The sequence below is a fragment of the Vigna umbellata genome, chromosome 9 (genome assembly GCF_029865625.1).
Source record: "Vigna umbellata cultivar VRB3 chromosome 9, Vumbellata_1.0, whole genome shotgun sequence".
Lineage (NCBI taxonomy): Eukaryota > Viridiplantae > Streptophyta > Magnoliopsida > Fabales > Fabaceae > Vigna > Vigna umbellata.
Genome location: NC_142173.1, coordinates 5,895,124 through 5,917,945, shown reverse-complemented (window position 1 = coordinate 5,917,945; position 22,822 = coordinate 5,895,124). Strand labels below are relative to the sequence as shown.

Here is a 22,822-nt window from a genome sequence, read left to right as displayed (position 1 = left end):
TTATTTTTTATAACCATATTTTTAATAATTTAATAACATATTTTATTTTAATAACTATGATAAAAAAAATTATTATCATAAGAAAAGAAACGTATTACTAATTGTGAGATCCCGGAAAATTTTAAAACGTAATTAGATGTCAAATCAGTAATTATGATACTGCTGATTCACCTAGTAGCTTCCATCAATGAGCCGCGACACACGTCCAGTGCATTAATTGCGCACTAAGCTCTGCATGCACACACGACACTTGTCACGTTGGAAGCTTCCAATTCAGAGTTTGGTATGCAGGTGTCAGCGAGGGAGACGTTCGTTCAAACGAACGTGAGTTAAGCAAAAAGAGTTTTCGAAAAACCCTCCACTCACCTGTATCACTCATCTTCTTCCTCTGAATCAGATTTTCCAATTTCTCTGATCTCTCTCTAGAACCAGTAACCTTCTCTCTTCGATAACTCATCTTCTTCTTCTCCGATTCACTTTCCAGAACCGTAGGAGTGTTCGTCCAGTTGAGACCTTTCATTTGGACCGAACAGAACTTGGATCGGAACTGGTAAGTTTTTCTGTCTTAAGCTTCGTCCCTTTTCTGGTCTCATGCGAACCCTAGTTGGTTGCATGAATGGGTTCTAGGTCTGAGTTTTGGTTGATTGTTTTGGTGTCTTAGTTTTACGTGGGAACTGTGGAACGAAACTTGAGAGTAGAAGTGGTTAGAGGAAACCCTAGAATCGTGCTTTTGGAAGATCACTGCTATCCAGGTAAGGGAAGCTTACATATATTTAAATTTATACGTGTATGATTGTATGAAAGCATGATTGGGTTGTCTGTATGAAATCTTTGTATGCGTGATTTTCTGATCTGCATGAACGAGCCCTGTTGTGCTGTTATGAATGTACTGATATGATTTTCTGGATTGTTGAGCTGCATGCATGGTTGAATCGTATGGATGAATACTATAATGTATGAATTGTTAAGATGTTGATTATTGAATATGAAGTAATCTGGAAGTGAGAGTGTAAAGTTCATAAATCTGAGATTCATTTGAAGTATAAAGTTTAGGTTAAAGTGTTGAAATCTGAAAAATTGGCTAAGGTTGATAATTCTGCACTTAAATCCTACTTTTGTTAACTAACGCTCGTCACTGTACGGTCTTATACCGTTCGGTTTTCCTTATGATACTTTAAAATGGAATTCTTTCATTTGGAAAGAATTCTGCTCGAGAACGAGCGTCCCCCTTTGAGTAAATAAGCGTTCGGCCTTATGTCGAGCGTTCGTTGTTAATAACGTTCGACCTCATGTCGAGCGTCAGTCTTTAATAGCGTTCGACCTCACGTCGAGCGTCAGTCTTTAATAGCGTTCGACCTCACGTCGAGCGTCAGTCTTTAATAGCGTTCGACCTCATGTCGAGCGTCAGTCTTTAATAGCGTTCGACCTCATGTCGAGCGTCAGTCTTTAATAGCGTTCGACCTCACGTCGAGCGTCAGTCTTTAATAGCGTTCGACCTCATGTCGAGCGTCAGTCTTTAATAGCGTTCGACCTCATGTCGAGCGTCCGTTTTAAATAGCGTTCGTCCTGATCTCAAATAGCGTTCGTCCATACAGTGAATTAACGTTCGTCTTTTTATGGAAGTGTAACAAAGAATGAAAATGTGATATTGAGAGAATTATAAAATGAACGAACCATATATGGGGTGAAATTATGAGATTGATATTTGAACGAGCGTTCCAAGGAGGAACGACTCTGATTGGTTATTGAATTTAGTAAAGTATGACTGTGGATAAGTTTAGACTCGCTGTCCATCCTGATGTTCCGTGATACGCCTCTTCAAGTAGAAGGGGGTACTCATGTGTGGGAACGGCAGGAGGTCCTTAGTCCATAAGTTAACATGGGCGACGTAAGAACGGACTTACCTCGAGTGGCAGCTGTTTGGTGTTATCCCAGTTACTACATCACTCGGGTGCAAGGACGCTTGAAACTACACAGATTCATACAGTCCGGACGGTCTGTCTAGAATATTTATATTTATGTTTTGATTGAAGTTATATGCGTATGTACTGATTGTGTGAGGATTTGAATATAAATGTTGAAGTATGAATTTAAAATACGTAAGCTTACCCTTGTGTTTTCCTTGTGTTGTCCTGGTCTCTGTACGTTCGTCTTGTCTTTGCAATGATCATCCATGTGGATGTGAGCAGATGGTGGAGCGTCCCTTGAAACACTGCTGGAAGAAGAAAATTTGGAGGACGCGACGCTGGTGGATGTTGAAGTGAAAGCCGAGCCCTAGAGCGCTCGCCAGTATAGTATAGTTTATTACGTGTTTTATGTAGACGTTCGGTTGTAATCCTGTAAAACCGTTCGTCCTTAAACTCTTTATATTATGGCGTTCGTCATTTCTGTATGCTTTATGAACGTTCGACATCTTAGTGCTCGTTCGGTTTTTGTAAGACTGCACTGTTTATTATCTTAATGTAATTAATCTTGATTATGGTAATTACTATATTTTGGGATGTTACATTAGTGGTATCAGAGCAGTTTTGTTCTCTTAAGGACGCTGTAGGTTATGAGCGCATTACGTTTTTACTGTGTGCTTATCGTGTGTTTAATAAGTTAATGTTTTAACTGTTAGACACTTCTAACGTTCGTTTTCTCTGGTACAGAAAACGATGGCCCCTAGACTCCCTCCTCCACCCCAACCTAACGAACCTGATACGTCCAACCACGCCAGGTTGTTGGAGACAGTGATAGACCGTTTACAACAGCAGAATACGACCCTAATGGAACAAAACGCCACCCTGATGCAGCAAAACCAAGCTGCCATGCAAAGTCTGGAAGCTTCCCGTGCTAGCTCGGAAACAACCCAGCGACAGCTGATGGAGATTTTAGCATCAACCAGGCACACTGCGGGAGCGTCTTCTTCCAACGCTGCCCCGCCTACTGCTGAGTGGACCCTGGAGAGTTTCCTCCAACACCACCCGGCTAAATTCAGTGGGAAATGCCTTCCTGATGAGGCAGACCAGTGGCTGAGAGATATGGAGCGTATTTATGATGCTAAGAGGTGTCCGGATGAGAGCCGCTTGGCTTTTACAGAGTATTTGTTGACTGGAGAAGCAAGTCACTGGTGGACGAGTATGAAGGCCATCTTAACGGACGCTCGGAATCCAGTAACCTGGGCGGTTTTCAGAGGCAAGTTTTATGAGGAGTATTTCCCGGACAGCGTACGTTACGCTAAGGAAGTTGAGTTCCTTCAACTGGCACAAGGAACCAAGTCTGTGTCGGAGTATACCAACACCTTTAAACACCTCCTGAGGTTCAATACGATGGCTACTAACGAGGAGTGGCAGTGCAGGAAGTTTGAGAATGGGTTGAGAAGTGATCTGAAAGTGTTGATCTCAAGTTTGTGTATTCGGTCTTTTCCTGCCATGGTCGAGCGAGCCAAGGTTTTGGAGAAGAATATGGCAGAGGCAGAACGGTTGAAGAGGCAGCAAACAGTGAGTAGGGGACCAATGGTGTCCAGGGGAGGTGCTGTACAGAGGAGACCTCCTTACGCTCGTCCAAATCAGTCTTCTCAGACGAGCGGATCACAAGCAGTAGTCCCGGTCGGACAGTCTGGACAGGGAAGTGTTGTTTGTTTTCGGTGTGGAGGACCACATTATAGGTCTTCATGCCCTCAGTTGGTGGGAGTAAAGCAATGCACTCGTTGTGGAAAAAACGGGCACCTGGATCACGAGTGCAATATGAGTGGGCGTGCTGTGATGAGGCCACCTAATGCTGGAAGAAATCAGCCAAGAGGAGGACGAGCCCAAGCTAGTGGGCGAGTGTATGCTATAACGAGCGCTGAAGCAGCGAGTTCAGGTAACCTTATTGTTGGTGAATGCATGCTGTTTGGTAGACCCTGCTGTGCTTTGTTTGATTCGGGGGCAACGCACTCCTTCATCTCGAAGGCGTGTGTTGAAAAGCTGGGATTAGAAGTGAGCGAGATGCAGTTTGATCTGGTGGTGTCGACCCCAGCAGCTGGTGAGGTTAGGACGTCCACTATGTGCGTCAAGTGTCCTATAGAAGTGGACGGGCGTAGGTTTAAAGTTAGCCTCATCTGCTTACCTCTTCAAGGTTTGGAGGTTATCTTAGGAATGGATTGGTTGGCTGCCAATCGTGTTCTTCTTGATTGTGGAGCGAAAGAGTTGATTTTCCCTGGTGTAGATGAAGAAGTTCTTTCAGTGACGCTCGGTCAGCTGAAAGAAGACATTATGGAAGGCGCCAGCTGTTTCTTGATTATGACTAACGAGGATCAGGAATCCAGAGGAAGGGTAGAAGAACGATCGTCCACTAGAAACGGTAAGGGACGATCAGTTGTGGACGAGTTTGCGGACGTTTTTCCGGAAGAGATCCCTGGACTTCCCCCTCAGCGTGAAGTGGAGTTTACAATTGATTTGGTGACTACAGCCGCTCCCATCTCGGTTCAGCCATATAGGATGTCGCCTGCGGAGTTATCTGAACTAAAGAAGCAGATTGAGGAGTTGATAGAGAAGAAATTTATTAGGCCGAGCGTATCACCCTGGGGAGCGCCCGTGCTGTTAGTAAGGAAGAAGGATGGCAGCTCTCGGTTGTGTATTGACTACAGGCAATTAAACAAGCTGACCATCAAGAACAAGTACCCTTTGCCGAGGATAGATGACTTGCTAGATCAACTACATGGGGCTGCAGTATTCTCGAAGATTGATTTGAGATCCGGATATCATCAAATTAGGGTTAAAGAAGATGACATCCAGAAGACAACATTCAGGTCGCGATATGGGCATTATGAATATGTGGTGATGCCTTTTGGAGTAACGAACGCTCCAGCCGTGTTCATGGAGTACATGAACCGCATATTCAGGCCCTATTTGGATAAGTTTGTGGTTGTCTTCATAGATGATATCCTCATCTATTCCAAGACTGAAGAAGAGCATGAAGAGCACCTTAGACTCGTACTTGGAGTGTTGCGGGAGAAAGAATTATATGCCAAGTTGTCTAAGTGTGAATTCTGGATGAAGGAGATCCAGTTTTTGGGTCATGTGGTGTCGGCTGGAGGCATCTCGGTGGATCCAGCGAAAGTGCGAGCGGTATTGGATTGGGAGAGTCCGCGTTCGGTCACGGAGGTACGTAGTTTTGTTGGACTGGCGGGCTACTACAGACGTTTCATTGAAGGTTTTGCTAAGATAGTAGCGCCGCTAACCCAATTGACCCGTAAAGATCAGCCGTTCGCTTGGACTGATCGTTGTGAATCCAGTTTTCAAGAGCTGAAGATCAAGCTGACGAGCGCCCCAGTGCTGGTTATTCCGGATACGTCTAAACCGTTTGAAGTCTATTGCGACGCTTCTCATCAAGGGCTGGGTTGTGTTTTGATGCAAGAGAGGCGAGCGGTAGCGTATGCGTCTCGGCAGTTGAGGATTCACGAGAGGAATTATCCAACGCACGACCTGGAGTTGGAAGCGGTCGTTTTTGCACTGAAGATCTGGAGGCATTTCTTGTATGGATCCACGTTCCAAGTTTTCAGTGATCACAAGAGTCTCAAGTACCTCTTTGATCAGAAGGAGTTGAATATGAGGCAGAGGAGGTGGCTTGAGTTCTTGAAGGATTATGATTTCGAGCTGCTCTACCATCCAGGAAAAGCGAACGTGGTAGCGGACGCTCTGAGCAGAAAAGTGGTGCATATGTCGTCTATGATGGTGCGCGAGTTGAGCTTGGTGGAGAGTTTCAGAGATCTAAGGTTACAGTTTGAGTATGAACCGAACAGCATCAAGTGCTGTAACCTTAGAATAGCTAGCAACGTGTTCGACCGAATCAAAATGAAGCAGCGTGAGGATGAAGATCTGGTGAAGATACTAGACTCGCTCGTTTCAAAGAAAGATAAGGAATTCAACACAGGAACGGACGGCATGCTGCGTTACAAGGGTAGGACGTGCATTCCTAATGATGGCGAACTGAAGAGGATCATTCTGGAGGAAGGCCATCACAGTCGTCTTAGTATACACCCTGGCATGACCAAGATGTATCAAGACCTCCGGAAATCGTTTTGGTGGCCTGGAATGAAGGGTGATGTCGCTCGTTTTGTGGCATCATGTCTAACTTGTCAACGAGCGAAGGCAGAATATCAAAGACCTGGCGGATTGCTTCAACAATTAGAGATTCCCGAATGGAAGTGGGATAGCATATCCATGGATTTCGTGACTCATCTACCACGCACGGTCAGGAATCATGATTCAATCTGGGTGATCGTGGATAGGCTAACCAAGAGCGCCCACTTCCTAGCTGTCAACTTAAAGATGTCGTTAACCAACTTAGCTAAGTTGTATATCCAGGTGATCGTTCGTCTGCATGGGGTACCTTCGAGCATAATTTCAGATCGTGATACAAGGTTTACTTCACGGTTTTGGCAGTCACTTCAAAGCGAGCTTGGTAGTAGATTACAAATGAGTTCAGCCTACCACCCTCAGACGGACGGCCAGTCTGAACGAACCATCCAGACGCTAGAAGATTTACTGAGGACGTGCGTCCTAGATCACTTAGGCGCATGGGATGAGGTTCTGCCGCTAGTGGAGTTCACGTATAACAACAGTTTCCAGGCGAGCATTGGAATGGCACCGTTTGAAGCACTCTATGGGAGGAAATGCCGAACGCCACTTTGTTGGTTCAAAGAAGGAGAGCACGTACTAACTGGACCTGAGCTTATACAGCAAACGACCGAGAAAGTCAAGCAAATCCAGGAGAGGTTGAAGACGTCTTTGAGCAGGCAGAAGTCGTACGCTGATAAAAGGAGAAGACCGCTGGAGTTCGCTGCAGGGGAGCATGTGTTCCTTCGACTCAATCCAGTCACTGGTGTGGGACGAGCCGTTCGTCCAAAGAAGTTATCTCCCAAGTTCATTGGACCCTACCAGATATTGAGGAAGATCGGACCAGTGGCGTATGAGCTTGCGTTGCCACCCCAACTAGCCAACCTTCACCCTGTCTTTCACGTCTCTCAACTTCGAAAATATATAGCAAATCCGTCACACGTACTGGAGCTAGAGGACATTCAGCTACGTCCAGACCGAACGATAGAACTGCATCCAGTCTATGTTGAAGATAGCCGCACCAAGTGCTACAAAGGCAAGGAAGTTCGTCTGGTGAAGATAGTGTGGGACGCTAAGACGGGTGATTCAACATGGGAAGTTGAGAGCGCCATGAAGGACTTGTATCCTCATCTGTTCTTGGGTAAGTCTCTAATTTTCGAGGTCGAAAATTTTTGTAGATAGGTGGAATGTGAGATCCCGGAAAATTTTAAAACGTAATTAGATGTCAAATCAGTAATTATGATACTGCTGATTCACCTAGTAGCTTCCATCAATGAGCCGCGACACACGTCCAGTGCATTAATTGCGCACTAAGCTCTGCATGCACACACGACACTTGTCACGTTGGAAGCTTCCAATTCAGAGTTTGGTATGCAGGTGTCAGCGAGGGAGACGTTCGTTCAAACGAACGTGAGTTAAGCAAAAAGAGTTTTCGAAAAACCCTCCACTCACCTGTATCACTCATCTTCTTCCTCTGAATCAGATTTTCCAATTTCTCTGATCTCTCTCTAGAACCAGTAACCTTCTCTCTTCGATAACTCATCTTCTTCTTCTCCGATTCACTTTCCAGAACCGTAGGAGTGTTCGTCCAGTTGAGACCTTTCATTTGGACCGAACAGAACTTGGATCGGAACTGGTAAGTTTTTCTGTCTTAAGCTTCGTCCCTTTTCTGGTCTCATGCGAACCCTAGTTGGTTGCATGAATGGGTTCTAGGTCTGAGTTTTGGTTGATTGTTTTGGTGTCTTAGTTTTACGTGGGAACTGTGGAACGAAACTTGAGAGTAGAAGTGGTTAGAGGAAACCCTAGAATCGTGCTTTTGGAAGATCACTGCTATCCAGGTAAGGGAAGCTTACATATATTTAAATTTATACGTGTATGATTGTATGAAAGCATGATTGGGTTGTCTGTATGAAATCTTTGTATGCGTGATTTTCTGATCTGCATGAACGAGCCCTGTTGTGCTGTTATGAATGTACTGATATGATTTTCTGGATTGTTGAGCTGCATGCATGGTTGAATCGTATGGATGAATACTATAATGTATGAATTGTTAAGATGTTGATTATTGAATATGAAGTAATCTGGAAGTGAGAGTGTAAAGTTCATAAATCTGAGATTCATTTGAAGTATAAAGTTTAGGTTAAAGTGTTGAAATCTGAAAAATTGGCTAAGGTTGATAATTCTGCACTTAAATCCTACTTTTGTTAACTAACGCTCGTCACTGTACGGTCTTATACCGTTCGGTTTTCCTTATGATACTTTAAAATGGAATTCTTTCATTTGGAAAGAATTCTGCTCGAGAACGAGCGTCCCCCTTTGAGTAAATAAGCGTTCGGCCTTATGTCGAGCGTTCGTTGTTAATAGCGTTCGACCTCATGTCGAGCGTCAGTCTTTAATAGCGTTCGACCTCACGTCGAGCGTCAGTCTTTAATAGCGTTCGACCTCACGTCGAGCGTCAGTCTTTAATAGCGTTCGACCTCATGTCGAGCGTCAGTCTTTAATAGCGTTCGACCTCATGTCGAGCGTCAGTCTTTAATAGCGTTCGACCTCACGTCGAGCGTCAGTCTTTAATAGCGTTCGACCTCATGTCGAGCGTCAGTCTTTAATAGCGTTCGACCTCATGTCGAGCGTCCGTTTTAAATAGCGTTCGTCCTGATCTCAAATAGCGTTCGTCCATACAGTGAATTAACGTTCGTCTTTTTATGGAAGTGTAACAAAGAATGAAAATGTGATATTGAGAGAATTATAAAATGAACGAACCATATATGGGGTGAAATTATGAGATTGATATTTGAACGAGCGTTCCAAGGAGGAACGACTCTGATTGGTTATTGAATTTAGTAAAGTATGACTGTGGATAAGTTTAGACTCGCTGTCCATCCTGATGTTCCGTGATACGCCTCTTCAAGTAGAAGGGGGTACTCATGTGTGGGAACGGCAGGAGGTCCTTATTCCATAAGTTAACATGGGTGACGTAAGAACGGACTTACCTCGAGTGGCAGCTGTTTGGTGTTATCCCAGTTACTACATCACTCGGGTGCAAGGACGCTTGAAACTACACAGATTCATACAGTCCGGACGGTCTGTCTAGAATATTTATATTTATGTTTTGATTGAAGTTATATGCGTATGTACTGATTGTGTGAGGATTTGAATATAAATGTTGAAGTATGAATTTAAAATACGTAAGCTTACCCTTGTGTTTTCCTTGTGTTGTCCTGGTCTCTGTACGTTCGTCTTGTCTTTGCAATGATCATCCATGTGGATGTGAGCAGATGGTGGAGCATCCCTTGAAACACTGCTGGAAGAAGAAAATTTGGAGGATGCGACGCTGGTGGATGTTGAAGTGAAAGCCGAGCCCTAGAGCGCTCGCCAGTATAGTATAGTTTATTACGTGTTTTATGTAGACGTTCGGTTGTAATCCTGTAAAACCGTTCGTCCTTAAACTCTTTATATTATGGCGTTCGTCATTTCTGTATGCTTTATGAACGTTCGACATCTTAGTGCTCGTTCGGTTTTTGTAAGACTGCACTGTTTATTATCTTAATGTAATTAATCTTGATTATGGTAATTACTATATTTTGGGATGTTACACTAATTATTATTATTTCAAATTTTAAATTATTATTATTATTAAAATAATTATTAATATTATACACTAAGGTGATTGTTAAGTTAGATTTTTCAATTCGTAAAACCTAGAAGTATAGTAGAAAATTTTGTTATTTTAAAATATTTAATAATTATTAAGAAAGAAGATTTATCTTTGTAATCCCAATATACATAATTCATTATTGATTTTATGCTCATTAATATAATTTATTTCATTATTTTATTCTTTAGATTTTCTAATTTTAATTTTATTCAATTAACTATTTATAATAAAAAATGCATGTGATAAAAATTATTTATTTTCTATATGTTTCCATAAATTATTATTATTATTATTATAGATATTAAACATTAAATATTATTAGCATATTTTTGTTATTTAATTTTTAAAAATGTGATTATTTGAAGATAGATTTCTCAATTACTAAAGCCTACAATTATAGTAGAAAATTATATCCTATTTTAAAACATTTAAAAGAAATTAGTATTATAATAGAGACATGTTTTCCTCTTGAAATGAAAAAATAAAAGATTTATTTGGACAATCAAATATAAAATTGATTTCTAAGAGATTAATTTGGTAAATAAAAATATTTTAGTATTTTTAAAATATAAATAATGTTCGAAATACATGTTACAAACCATTTCTTTAGAGAATAATTGTTTGAATTATTTTTGTGACATATCTTAGGTGGTTTTAATTATTTACAAAAACAATTAGGGTATTTTTGTCATTAAAAGGATATTTTTGAAACCTTTATGAAGCCGATGAATGAATGTGTGGGGGTGTAGAAAGTAATCTAGGAATTGATCGATATTTTGGTGGTATTTTGGACTTATGTTTCTGATGTTGGACCTATACCAGCTTATAAATTTCAAAATTCCAACTTTACACTTTAGTTAAAAATTTTATTTTTAGTTTTAAATTGTTTAATTTAGAGACATGCATATAGAATACATTTTTTGTATTCTATATCTTAGATTTCAAATCCAAAATAAAAAATATATTATGAATTGTTTAATTCACAATACAAAATTTTTATTCTGATTATAAATCTTTTATTTTAAATTATACAATTCAAAATATAAAAAATGTATTTTAAATTACTTTTTTATTTTATATTTTAGATTAAATAATCTAAAATAAAAAATTAGAATATAAAATAAAAAATATATTTGTGTGCCATAAATATACATTAGATAAAAATGATGATCTTTTATTTATGATATTAAATCTAAAACAGACTATTTTTAATCTAAAAGAAATTATTTTGATGAGATTGTGTCGTCAAAATGAAAAAAAAAATTAGAGAAGTGCATGTAGTCACTTTCTAACAATATTAATGATATTTAACTAAAAGAACAATGATCTCTATTTAAAAAACAATATATAAAGACTTCATTCAGTTAAGAAGAAATATAAAGATAACGTTAGCTCATATATTTAAATATAGAAACTAAATTAGTAACTAAGCATTTTATTAGATTAATAAGTGGTCATTCAATTTTAAAAAAATATCATATAGGTCTTATTTAACAAAAATTAAAATTTAATTAAGTAAAAAAAATTAATAAAAAGACTAAAAAAAATTAAAGATTCATTAACAAATCAAAATATTTCTAACATTAAATCCGAACTACTACCATGAATAGTACGTTTAGTATAGTTATAAATTTAGTTTTAATTTTTTAAAATGTAATAAAGCTTTAAATTTTTAATATATGCAACTTTTAAATTATTGTTTAGGTTATGCATATATAAAAATATAGTAAGTATATATAGTATTGTTAAATAGTTTTATTGTATTCAACTTAAAAATGTTAACAAATAATACTGATTTTACCCGTTATTATTGTTAAATCAATTTATGCACTGAAACTCCTAATGAATTGTTATAAATTTATCAACCGTTATCTCTATTTTAGATAAGAATATGAAATTTATTAGCAGGAGTGTGTGATTATGCATTCTATTTTGTAGTTAGAAAAGGAGAATTAGTTTTGACATTCTAAAGTTTTAATAGTTATTATAATTGATCTATCAAGAACAATGGATTTTTATAGTATTGTGAGAATTAACAAGAGAGAAATTTAACGTCAAAAATATATACTACATCAAAAGATTTGTTTTTTTTTTCTAAATGTATGATTACTTATATAATATTTCAAACGGAATTGTTTGTGTTATCAAAAGGTTTCAAAATTTAATTACTTAAAATTTATAAATAATTTGAATTAAGTTTAATCTAATAAAATATAGATTAATTGTATTTTAAATTTATGAGACTATAACGTTTTATGAATGTCAATTGAGGTAATATTACAAAAATTTCTTTCGATTCTCACATATATGTTATTTTATTGTGAATATATACCAATAGAATTAAGATAAATTTTTGTATAAAATTTAACTTAATCCCTTTTTTTATTACAAGACAATTTTCAATTTTTAGTGTTTAAAGTGTTTTTTAATTCTTTAGGAAATGTTTTAGACCTAGGAAGTACAACTATTTCTTCACACTTTTTCTTTTAGTCTTTTAATAGTTATTTTGAATTCCCGTTATCAAAGTCACTTAAAGTCGTTAGTTTTAAATTCGCAATAAATATACATGATCCGTTATGGCGCAACGACGATTTGGCTAGTGCAAGGGTGAAAATGGTGAAGATTGGTGGTCGCGGCATAGCAAGAGATCGATTTGGGTGGTGGTGCGAGAACGAAGGTGAGATGCGAAGGTGAGATGCGAAGGTGATGGAGGTGCAACAGAAGGGAGGAGACACTTTGGTGGTGGCGCTTGATGTGTTATAGAGGACGGCTGCCACCGAGGATGGCGGTGACGACGCTGGATGGTGCGGCGACTAGGGTTTCTTGGAGAGCAATTAGGGTTTGTCTGGAGATGGTGATGATGACGTGGCATTTGCACCGTTGTATTTTTAACGGCGTGAGCGGAAAGGACCGGATTGAACATTTTTTAACGAAATATGGGGTCTTACCGAACTTTTTAAAAGGTAGGATTACTTTGAACCAAACCCCTAAAAGTAGGGACCAAATGATGTATTAAACCTAAATTTTATTATGAGAAAGGTGAGAAATGTTTGTTCTTCACAGTATCAACATGATTCCTGTATTTTCAACTCTTATCTCTCGGATATAGTAAAATAGTAATTTCCAGTTTTGCTCCACCACAATCTACACATGTAACCAGTGAAATTTTAAATATATATATCATTACAGCTTTGCTCCCCTACAGATTTCACACCTTCCCTTTAAAACATACCCAAAGCACATAGAGCATACAAATTAACATATCTTACTATGTTAACAAACACATAGTCCCCTTTTACATCTATTGACACTCAAACTAACAGTATCTAGCCACTGACAATCAGTAAACACACACACGTTAATATCAACTTTTCATTGTGAATATAGATTTACTACTTGCTATTAGCATAGCTAGCAAAAAGGGTTAAATGAGTAAAAAAAAATACCTTCTCTATAACCTTCTTTGTTCCCCATATAGCAGTAGTCTCCGCAATCTTCTGGTGTGGAGTCATCCTTCCAATGTTAAGTTCGCAGGCTCGTTGTCAGTAGCGTCCACACCTTTAACCTTTGGCTCCAATCTGAATATCTGAACAGCATCCATCAATTAACAAAATACACACTGAGTTATTCGACAGCAAGGCAAATGAAATTGTTCTTCCCCTTCACATTTTACCTTATTACCAGCAATGGGAACAATCTTCAGGGTCCCAGCTTCCTTATCAAGGAGTCCAAGCGCGAGCATGGCCCGGTGTCCAGCTGCAGCCTCGCCAGAAAAACTAGTTCCAACAAATTCCACCGAAGATCCAGGAGGGCAAACAACAAACTGCATCCTCTTGGACATGTTCCTGTGCCTGTAAAGTTGAAATTCAGAGGGACCGGAACCACTGGCATGATTCTTAACCGGATCATAGCCCGAAGGAAAATAACCAACAACAGGAGTTGTTTTATTGGGATGCTCATGGACAACCTCTACCGCAACCTAAATTCGATCAGGTTGAGGGGGAACATCTTTTTCCTTCTTATTCTTCTCCTTTTGGGGAGTTTTGGATTTTGGTGCATTAGTGTCTACATCCATTACACTGTATCGATTAAAAATTATTAGATTCCACGCAAAGAACAGATAGAGATGTCAATAAAGGTTCTTCAGACACACAAATCGTAGGCACAGTAAAATTCATTGATTTTGAAATCAAAAAGTGTCTTTTGGTATGCAAAACCTAAATAAAATACACAAATTAATAGAAAGAGAAACCCTAAAACCAACTACAAAATCAAACAACAAAGGGTTACCGACCTTTACAAAGTGTTCAACCCGGATGCTAGGGTGTCTGCTACTGAACAGAGAGAACCCTAAACCCCAACTGAACCCAGGATTGTATAATATAAAGGTTTAATGTATTCGGAGGTCCCTATTTCTGCGGATTCGTATTAATTGGGTCCTCCTATTTTGGAAGTGCTCAATTGGGTCCGTAATTTGACAAAATTGAGTCAATGATACCCTTTCTGTTAAATGCAATGGACGACGTTAACTTTTTAAACAGGTGGCATGCTGAGGCCTCCTTTTATTTCCAGGTGGCACAATTTGAGCTTAATACGTGGATTTTATATCATTTTAAAGCATTCGTAAGATGTTTGATTTATTTAATCCCTCAATCTAAAGGTCAAAATCCCTAAATTAAAAGGGTGCGTTAGGAGGTCGACCTTGTAGTTCTGCGACGCGGGTGGGTGTAGTAGTGTTGGAGCTTGTGTTTGTTCTTGTTCGAAGACAATTTCGAAGGAGCACTCTTGCTATTCATCGAGTTGCAGTGCTAGGCGGAAGGAAAATGGTACGTCTTCACCGATCTGCCACTGTGGTCAGAGATCTGTGGTGAGAACTGCCAAAACTATGAAGAATCGGGGCAAGCAATTTTGGGGATGCTCCAAGTATAAGGTATGTTAGATTCAACCTAATTAAGTTGTGGTATTGTTTCTGAGAACACGACATTGTTCAATGGTGGTAAAGACGGTGGTACTGCCTAATTAAGTTGAATGTTGTCTTTACAGAACGGTGGTGAAGACGGTGGTTGCAACTTCTTCAAATGGTGCACTGATATTGGGTTTGACGAAAGGGGTAGCTACTTCAACAGTAAAGGAAACAAAGAAACTTTGGTGAACAGTAAAGACATAGATAGTACTAGGAAAATGATAGTGAATTTGTGTTCATTATTCAAAAGGTAGGATACCTTTTGAACAAATATGGGGTCTTACCGAACTTTTTAAAAGGTAGGATTACTTTGAACCAAACCCCTAAAAGTAGGGACCAAATGATGTATTAAACCTAAATTTTATTATGAGAAAGGTGAGAAATGTTTGTTCTTCACAGTATCAACATGATTCCTGTATTTTCAACTCTTATCTCTCGGATATAGTAAAATAGTAATTTCCAGTTTTGCTCCACCACAATCTACACATGTAACCAGTGAAATTTTAAATATATATATCATTACAGCTTTGCTCCCTTACCAATTTCACACCTTCCCTTTAAAACATACCCAAAACACATAGAGCATACAAATTAACAGATCTTACTATGTTAACAAACACATAGTCCCCTTTTACATCTATTGACACTCAAACTAACAGTATCTAGCCACTGCAAATCAGTAAACACACACACGTTAATATCAACTTTTCATTGTGAATATAGATTTACTACTTGCTATTAGCATAACTAGCAAAAAAGGTTAAATGAGTAAAAAAAAAATACCTTCTCTATAACCTTCTTTGTTCCCCACATAGCAGTAGTCTCCGCAATCTTCTATTGTGGAGTCATCTCTTCCAATGTTAAGTTCGCAGGCTCGTTGTCAGCAGCGTCCACACCTTTAACCTTTGGCTGCAATCTGAATATGTTAACAGCATCCACCAATTAACAAAATACACACTGACTTATTCGACAGCAAGGCAAATGAAATTGTTCTTCCCCTTCACATTTTACCTCATTACCAGCAATGGGAACAATCTTCAGGGTCCCAGCTTCCTTATCAAGGAATCCAAGCGCGAACATGGCCCGGTGTCCAGCTGCAGCCTCGCCAGAAAAACTAGTTCCAACAAATTCCACCGAAGATCCAGGAGGGCAAACAACAAACTGCATCCTCTTGGACATGTTCCTGTGCCTGTAAAGTTGAAATTCAGAGGGACCGGAACCACTGGCATGATTCTTAACCGGATCATAGCCCGAAGGAAAATAACCAACAATAGGAGTTGTTTTATTGGGATGCTCATGGACAACCTCCACCGCAACCTCAATTCGATCAGGTTGAGGGGGAACATCTTTTTTCTTCTTGTTCTTCTCCTTTTGGGGAGTTTTGGATTTTGGTGCATTAGTGTCTGAATCCATTACACTGTATCGATTAAAAATTATTAGATTCCATGCAAAGAACAGATAGAGATGTCAATAAAGGTTCTTCAGACACACAAATCGTAGGCACAATAAAATTCACAGATTTTGAAATCAAAAAGTGTCTTTTGGTATGCAAAACCTAAATAAAATACACAAATTAATAGAAAGACAAACCCTAAAACCAACTACAAAATCAAACAGCGAAGGGTTACCGACCTTTACATAGTGTTCAACCCGGATGTTAGGGTGTCTACTACTGAACAGAGAGAACCCTAAACCCCAACTGAACCCAGGATAGTGTACCTCCTCAAAACCGAACGCTATAATTACTAGTACATCAAACCGACCGTATTAGATTCAAACTTAGAATATCCATTTAAGGTCGAACACTCAAGATTGAAACCTAAAATACCAAATTGAGAACGAACGCTCACAATCATAAATCTACCAAGACCGAACGCTCGAGATTGTTTCATTTGAATACTAAATTAAGGAGGAACGCCTAAATCACTAATTCACTTTAATACTGCTTGGACGAACGTCTAATATATTACTAACTTTTACTCAAGGACGAACGTTAACGCTCGTTACATGAGAATACAAAACCGAACGCTCACTTTGGCCTACCACTATTTGGACGCACGCTTCATTTACATCACCTATATTTTTGCCAACCACTATTTGATCGAGCACTGTTTGGACGTACGCTCGTTTTTGCAGAATTCTGCAGAAACGCAGCAGATTTCCAGATTTCCCAGAAACCCCATTTTTTTCATCCCCTTCTTCCCAGATTTGCATCAAACACAATATATATAAACAATCAAACAAAAAGATCTAACTCCCCTTACCTCTTGAAGACTTCCTTTGATCTATCTCCAAAAGATTTGCAGTTCTTGATCTCCTTGCAACTCCAAAAGCTCTCCACTTCACCTTTCCCATAGCTTGCAGCAAGCTTTCCACTCCTCCAGAATTCAGAACCCAGCACCCCTTGAATTCATGTTTTCTTCCCTTTAAGGGAAAGGAAACTGTGCACTCCACTTAGTTGGACGGTTCTGAGTCACCCCTTCCACTCCTTAATGCCAAGCCCACTTAAAAGAGTAGATGATGAAGATTCCTGGTGGTAGCTGGAGCACTCAAGGTGGAGAGACCCACCACTCACAGCTGCTGCCCACTTCCTTGCTGGACGTGGAGCCCCTCTCCCACCACTACACGAACGTGCAACTGCCCCCCTTCCCCACTTCTTCTTTTAAAAGGACGCACGGTCCTTACAATTCTGACATCAAAAGTTAAATTTCAATTTATTTTTTAGTATTAACAATACTATTTCACGTTATGAATTTGATTTTTTAATAACGGAATTCTTACATGAACAGATTTATTGTAGTAAATAATATTACCATATGTTTAATTGAAGAAATATTGTTTTGAGATGAGCTTATAGAAAAAAAATCAATAAAATTTATTCGGTAAAAATGAATAATTAAAAGGTATGTTAAAGTATGAGAACTAGACTTTCAAATACAAGAAGAACAGTAAATACAAACATATTGGCCAATCAAAGGCCATTTTAAGAAAAAAGTCAAACTGTCACTGTCACTTTCCAGTGGGTCCCTGTTGCAAACGTGGCAAAATTTGGTTCGACTCATGAACGTATAAGTCATACAACTAAATTACGGAGATAACCCCGTTGAAGCGAACTTCAAACGTAATGGGAAGGGACAAAACCGTCAAAATAAATAACTCACATACCTGTTGAAACCGTTGGGAGGGAAAACGGAAATTGTTGTCTTTGTCCCTGCTTTGAAACACAACACTGGAATGAATCAGCACCATCTTCGTAGTGAGAACTGAGAACACCCAAGAAGGCACAAGCAAAAGGGTTCCGAAGAGTGAGGTTTTGTGTCGACAATGATCCAATGGACGAAGCAGTTGAATGCTGCATTTGGGGCTCTTTCTTTGGCTGATTTGCTTGATTTACTTCACCCAGGTCTCTATTCTCCACCCTTTGTCTTCTTTTCATCTAAATTTTTAACTTTTTTGTGGATTTGATGGTGGTTTTAGTTTACTTTCCCCTTTTCTTTAAGATCTGAATTCTGACCGTTTCGTTTTGGTTTTCTTAAAATGGGTATTACTGGTCAATTCATTTGTTTTGTCCTTTTTCCGTGGACAATTTCTCTGAACCAGGGCTTTTTTTACGTTTTCTGAGAAATGGTTATTTTATGATTTTACCCGCTGATATTGGATTGCTGGAAGGGTAACTAATCTCTTGCATTTTTGTTTTATCCTTTCAATTAATTAATGCAGGGTTTTAGGTCTTTTGTGTGGACAGCGATTTCCTACCAGCTTAAAGATAATCTGAAGTTGTCACCTTCAGCTTCCCAATTTGTGTTTTCAGTAGCGTTTTTTCCATGGAGCATTAAACCGTTATATGGGTATGGATCATTGCTTTTTCAAATTGATCAGAAACACCAATAAGAGGGAGGTTTGTCATGCATAGAAAGTAGTAATTATAAAACTAATGTATTCTCAATAAACAACTTGGGAACCACACTAGGGTCTTTCTCGGGTGCTGGTTTGGCTTCTGTGTTGAACATTGATTGAGGATCATTTGACAATCTTCTCTTGGGCATCATAATTCGTGCCTTGTGCAATTTCATCCCAGTTGCTTTTCTGTTTCTGATACCAAAGGAAGCTACTGGTTCATCAACATAGATTATGACCATTGGCTTAACTTCATTAGACATTCTAGGACTACCATAGTTGATAGTTTACACATGTAAACGGGGAAGTTTTAGAAGAAATGAGGGTAACATGATAATCTGGTTTACACAGTGATTGTATATACTATTATATTGCAATTTTGGTCAACAAGACCATTTTAGGGAAATGATACTTCGACAACCAGTTTTGACAACATTTTGACACGGGCCACGTGTCAAAATGCCATTGGTGCACGTGTAAATGGTTTTCAGAAATTAATTTGACGTGGAAAATGAAGATTCAGAGCGCGATTTTGAAGTTGTGGGAGTCATTTGTGGTTTTCAGAATTTGAATTTTTAGGTTTGGTAGAGAGAGAAACAGAAAGGTAGTGAGATAGCGCCGTGAGAGAGACTCCGTCTTCGTCTTCGTCGCACCCAGCCACCCTTCGAGGCGTTTGACGTCTGCAATCGGCCGACGCGGTTGCTTGCTTGGAGTGCAGAGGTGCTTTGGTGGCCGGTTCTTCGACTGTACCGGAGCATTGCGGTGGTCGCCGGACCATCGGTTGTGGTAATATTTCCGAATCGTAGACAGAGTCCGTCGATCTCTCTCCCCAACCCGCCATCGAGTCTTCTTTCGACTCCTTTGATTCCGTCGAGCGTCGCGGTTTGTTGGCGGCCGGAGTTCCGCCGGAGTTTCGCCGGCTTCCCGTGTTGTCTGATTCCTTCACCGACGCGTTTTTGGCTGCCGCTGTTCCAAGAGGAGCCACCCACCCAGTCCGTCTTCTGTGTAAGGTCCTTGGCCTTTTGTTAGGGTTTTTTCCCCCGTCGATTGTACTTTGATTGAATTGGCGTAGATGGATTGCTCAAAAGAAAGAGGTTATAAGAATGTAAGTACATAAAATGTTTTGAAAATTGATTTGTTTGTTTGAAACTGAGTTTTTTTATTGTTTATATTTTGAATTTGAATTGTAGTTGCGTTTGCGGGTTTGGTCCGATACAAAAGCGATAGTCAACATTAATGGTATACTTCGAGAAACGAGTGCTGCCGGAGTTCGTGTTCCTCCGACCAGCCACGAGTGCCGCCGGAGTCCGTCCTCATCGGACACGAGTTTTTGTTAGAGGATGCTCGGGCAATACGGGAAATGCTACCGAAAACGAACAACCGTTCACATTACACGACCGAACGCTCTAACACTCAATAACACACAGACCGAACGTTCAAAAGGTACACTCCGATCCAGGTCGAACGCTGATAACAGTTGAAAAACTGTTATTTTCATACTTAAAATTGATACTAAAAGCAACCTTTATACTTAGAAATTAGCTTGAAATCATGCTTTTATTGATATTTTCATAAATAAGAGAGCTGGACAGGTTTATGCTTGATTTCAGTGTTTTTGTGCAGGTTTTAAGGTGAATTTGGTGAAAGAAGTGAAGAAGGGGAGAGATGAAATCAGAAAAGACATCAAAAAATGCAAAAGGAGAAGCCGAAGTCACCGCTCAGCGGCAGTTTACCGCTGAGCGGCACTCAGGAGCTTGCGGGAGGTCCGCTGAGGGGCAAAATGGCCGCTGAGGGAAAGAAACGAGACACGCACTTACCGCTGAGCGGTATTTTACCGCTGAGCGGCACTTTTATGGGCTTGGACCCAATTTTCTGTAATTTACGAATAATATATAAGCTTTAGGGTTTCCTAGGGTTAGGTATCTTTGGCAGAAACGAAACAAACACTCTCTCTTCCACCCCTTTAGGAGGATCTTGGATGCTCAGGCTTCCTCTTCACCTTTCTAGGGTTTTATCCTTCATTCTTTCATTGTTATTCATCTAGGTTCACCATGAATATGGTGAACTAAACTCTGTATGTTTGTTGAGGAATCAATGTAATCTTTTGAAGCTCTCATATATGGAATCTGTTTTTACATCTTTTATTTAAGATATATGCTTTCTTTCATCATTAGTTAGGTTTTTTCCTCTTTGCTCAATGCTTGTGTTGTTTAACTCATTCGATGCATGATTATTGGTTTTGTCGATACGGGCACGTACGGGGAAGTCTAGATCCGGGGAATTTCTCCCAATATTTTATTGGTTGTCGTTAAGCTCCTGCACTTATGAACTAATCATTAGGAATGCTAGGAATTGTATGAACTCGTGATTAGGAAGAAGCCTTCTTGAAAGGTACTTTAGAGAGTGGCATTAACAATGATGATTTGAATGTTGAATTCCTAAAATATATGAGAGTGGATAAGATGAAATTGACCCCCAACAACATATTCATACATATATTTCATTGAAAGTGTTTATCTTTTACTTTTTGCCATTGATCAAAAACTTCATGCATACATATTTAATTTTCGTCTTTTGCATATAAAAATCCAAATATTTCGTCTTTAAGTCTTAGCTAATCAAGAAACCACACAACTAAACTAGGCCGTGAGTCCTTTGGGAAGAACGATACTTGGTCTTACCAAGTTTATTACTTGAACGATTCGGTCATACTTGCCGATTGAAAAACAAGTTTGTGACATCATAATTTGGTGTTCATAAATTTGTCCATCAAGTTTTTGGCGCCGTTGCCGGGAAATACGGGAAATGCTACCGAAAACGAACAACCGTTCACATTACACGACCGAACGCTCTAACACTCAATAACACACAGACCGAACGTTCAAAAGGTACACTCCGATCCAGGTCGAACGCAAACAATCACTAACACATGCCAAGATCGAACGCTAACGCTCGTTACCTGAGAACACAAAACCGGACGCTTAAAATTCAAACCTAAGAATCGAAAATAAGAACGAACGCTCACAAGCATTAAAACAGAACCAAGATCGAACATTAAAGCTCTCTGACACAACTAGGACGAACGTTTTGAGTCTTGGTCGAACACATAGCGTTCTGGACGATCGTCTAGAATCATGGCCGAATGGTCAAAACTTAACACATGACCGACCAATACCGCGTCAACACTTAACCGCATAAATCAAAGCTTGATCGAACGGTATCTAAAATCTCACTTAACCGTACGGTATCAATTGAACTTCCGAACGCTTACAACATAAACCTCAGAATATCTGATCTAGGTCGAACGCTATCAATCACTAATCACAAAATAATACCGAACGCTCAAGATCCAAACTTAAGACTATCAAATTAAGACCGAACGCTCAAGATTTCTATCTGAGAATACCAAGTTAAGAACGAACGCTTATGCTCACTAATACACCAAGGCCGAAAGCTTAAGATTTAAACTTAGAATATCAAATTAAGGTCGAACGCTCACAATCACTAATACCCAAGACCGAACGCTAAAATCCACAATTCACCAAATTCGAACGTTCATGATTTAAACATAAGAACATCAGATTTAAGACCGAACGCTACAATAACTAATTCACCAAAACGAACGTTCAAGATCTTAAACCTAAGAATATCAAATTACAGACTGAACGCTTACTGATACACCCAAAACCGAACGTTCCAGATTCAAACCTAAGAATATCAAATTTAGATCGAACGCTTAAATCACTAAAACATCAAAACCGAACGCTCAGTCTAAAACACCAAAACCGAACGCTCAGTCTAAAACACCAAAACCGAACGCTTAGGCTGAAACATCAAAATTTGAATGGAACCATAAAACGCGTAGTATGACCGAACGTTCATGCACAAATTAAACTTAAGCATAAAACGCAAACCCAGAAACACAAACTTGAATGGAACTAGCGACTGAAAGCAAGCATGAACAATAAAATCCTACCATGGCAGCGTGAAAGAGATAATGAACAATAAAACTTGCAGCACAATGAACAGTTAAAGCGTAAAATGAATAAGAAACTTGAGTGGAGAAACAGATTTAACTAGAAAGTTTCAAAGAGACTGAGTTCAATACATGAAAATGGGAAAGAAACCAAAACCTAAACCTCCCCAAATGGGAAAGAAACCTAAACCTAAACCCCTCTTTTTCGTCCACCGAACAGTCGACACTCCGGCGGCACTCCGGCGATA

General features: G+C 39.3%; 2 protein-coding genes and 2 long non-coding RNA genes across 8 annotated transcripts; 3 read left to right on the top strand and 1 right to left on the bottom strand.

The window, feature by feature from the left end:
- Positions 1 to 401: 401 nt before the first annotated feature.
- On the top strand, positions 402 to 2,348 carry LOC148192412 (uncharacterized). The gene is made up of 3 exons (XR_015782157.1): positions 402 to 550; positions 662 to 752; positions 2,190 to 2,348. It is a non-coding gene; the product is annotated as an uncharacterized LOC148192412 (long non-coding RNA).
- Positions 2,349 to 2,657: 309 nt separating this feature from the next.
- LOC148192411 (uncharacterized) lies at positions 2,658 to 5,752 on the top strand. The gene is made up of 4 exons (XM_088099190.1): positions 2,658 to 3,846; positions 4,102 to 4,538; positions 4,626 to 5,398; positions 5,638 to 5,752. The coding sequence occupies exons 1-4, from the start codon at positions 2,658 to 2,660 to the stop codon at positions 5,750 to 5,752; spliced, it is 2,514 nt and encodes an 837-aa protein (XP_087955316.1).
- Positions 5,753 to 12,854: 7,102 nt separating this feature from the next.
- Positions 12,855 to 17,331, bottom strand: LOC148192410 (uncharacterized). 4 transcript variants are annotated; one of them, XR_015782155.1, is made up of 5 exons: positions 16,966 to 17,331; positions 15,713 to 16,118; positions 15,485 to 15,617; positions 13,412 to 13,817; positions 12,855 to 13,324 (listed from the first exon to the last, which is right to left on the bottom strand). XR_015782155.1 is itself a non-coding variant. In XM_088098701.1 (3 exons), the coding sequence occupies exons 2-3, from the start codon at positions 16,112 to 16,114 to the stop codon at positions 15,600 to 15,602; spliced, it is 420 nt and encodes a 139-aa protein (XP_087954827.1). In that variant the 5' UTR covers positions 16,115 to 16,118; positions 16,966 to 17,331; the 3' UTR covers positions 13,831 to 15,599. The 4 variants fall into 4 exon arrangements, 1 of the variants encoding a protein (XP_087954827.1); XR_015782154.1 differs by having other exon boundaries at positions 12,855 to 13,817; XR_015782156.1 differs by lacking the exons at positions 12,855 to 13,324; positions 13,412 to 13,817 and adding an exon at positions 13,831 to 15,370.
- A 559-nt stretch (positions 17,332 to 17,890) lies between these two features.
- LOC148192409 (uncharacterized) lies at positions 17,891 to 20,708 on the top strand. Of its 2 annotated transcripts, XR_015782361.1 has the most exons (4): positions 17,891 to 18,104; positions 18,422 to 19,703; positions 19,789 to 20,041; positions 20,222 to 20,708. It is a non-coding gene; the product is annotated as an uncharacterized LOC148192409 (long non-coding RNA). The 2 variants fall into 2 exon arrangements; XR_015782360.1 differs by having other exon boundaries at positions 19,789 to 20,708.
- The last annotated feature ends 2,114 nt before the right edge of the window (positions 20,709 to 22,822 follow it).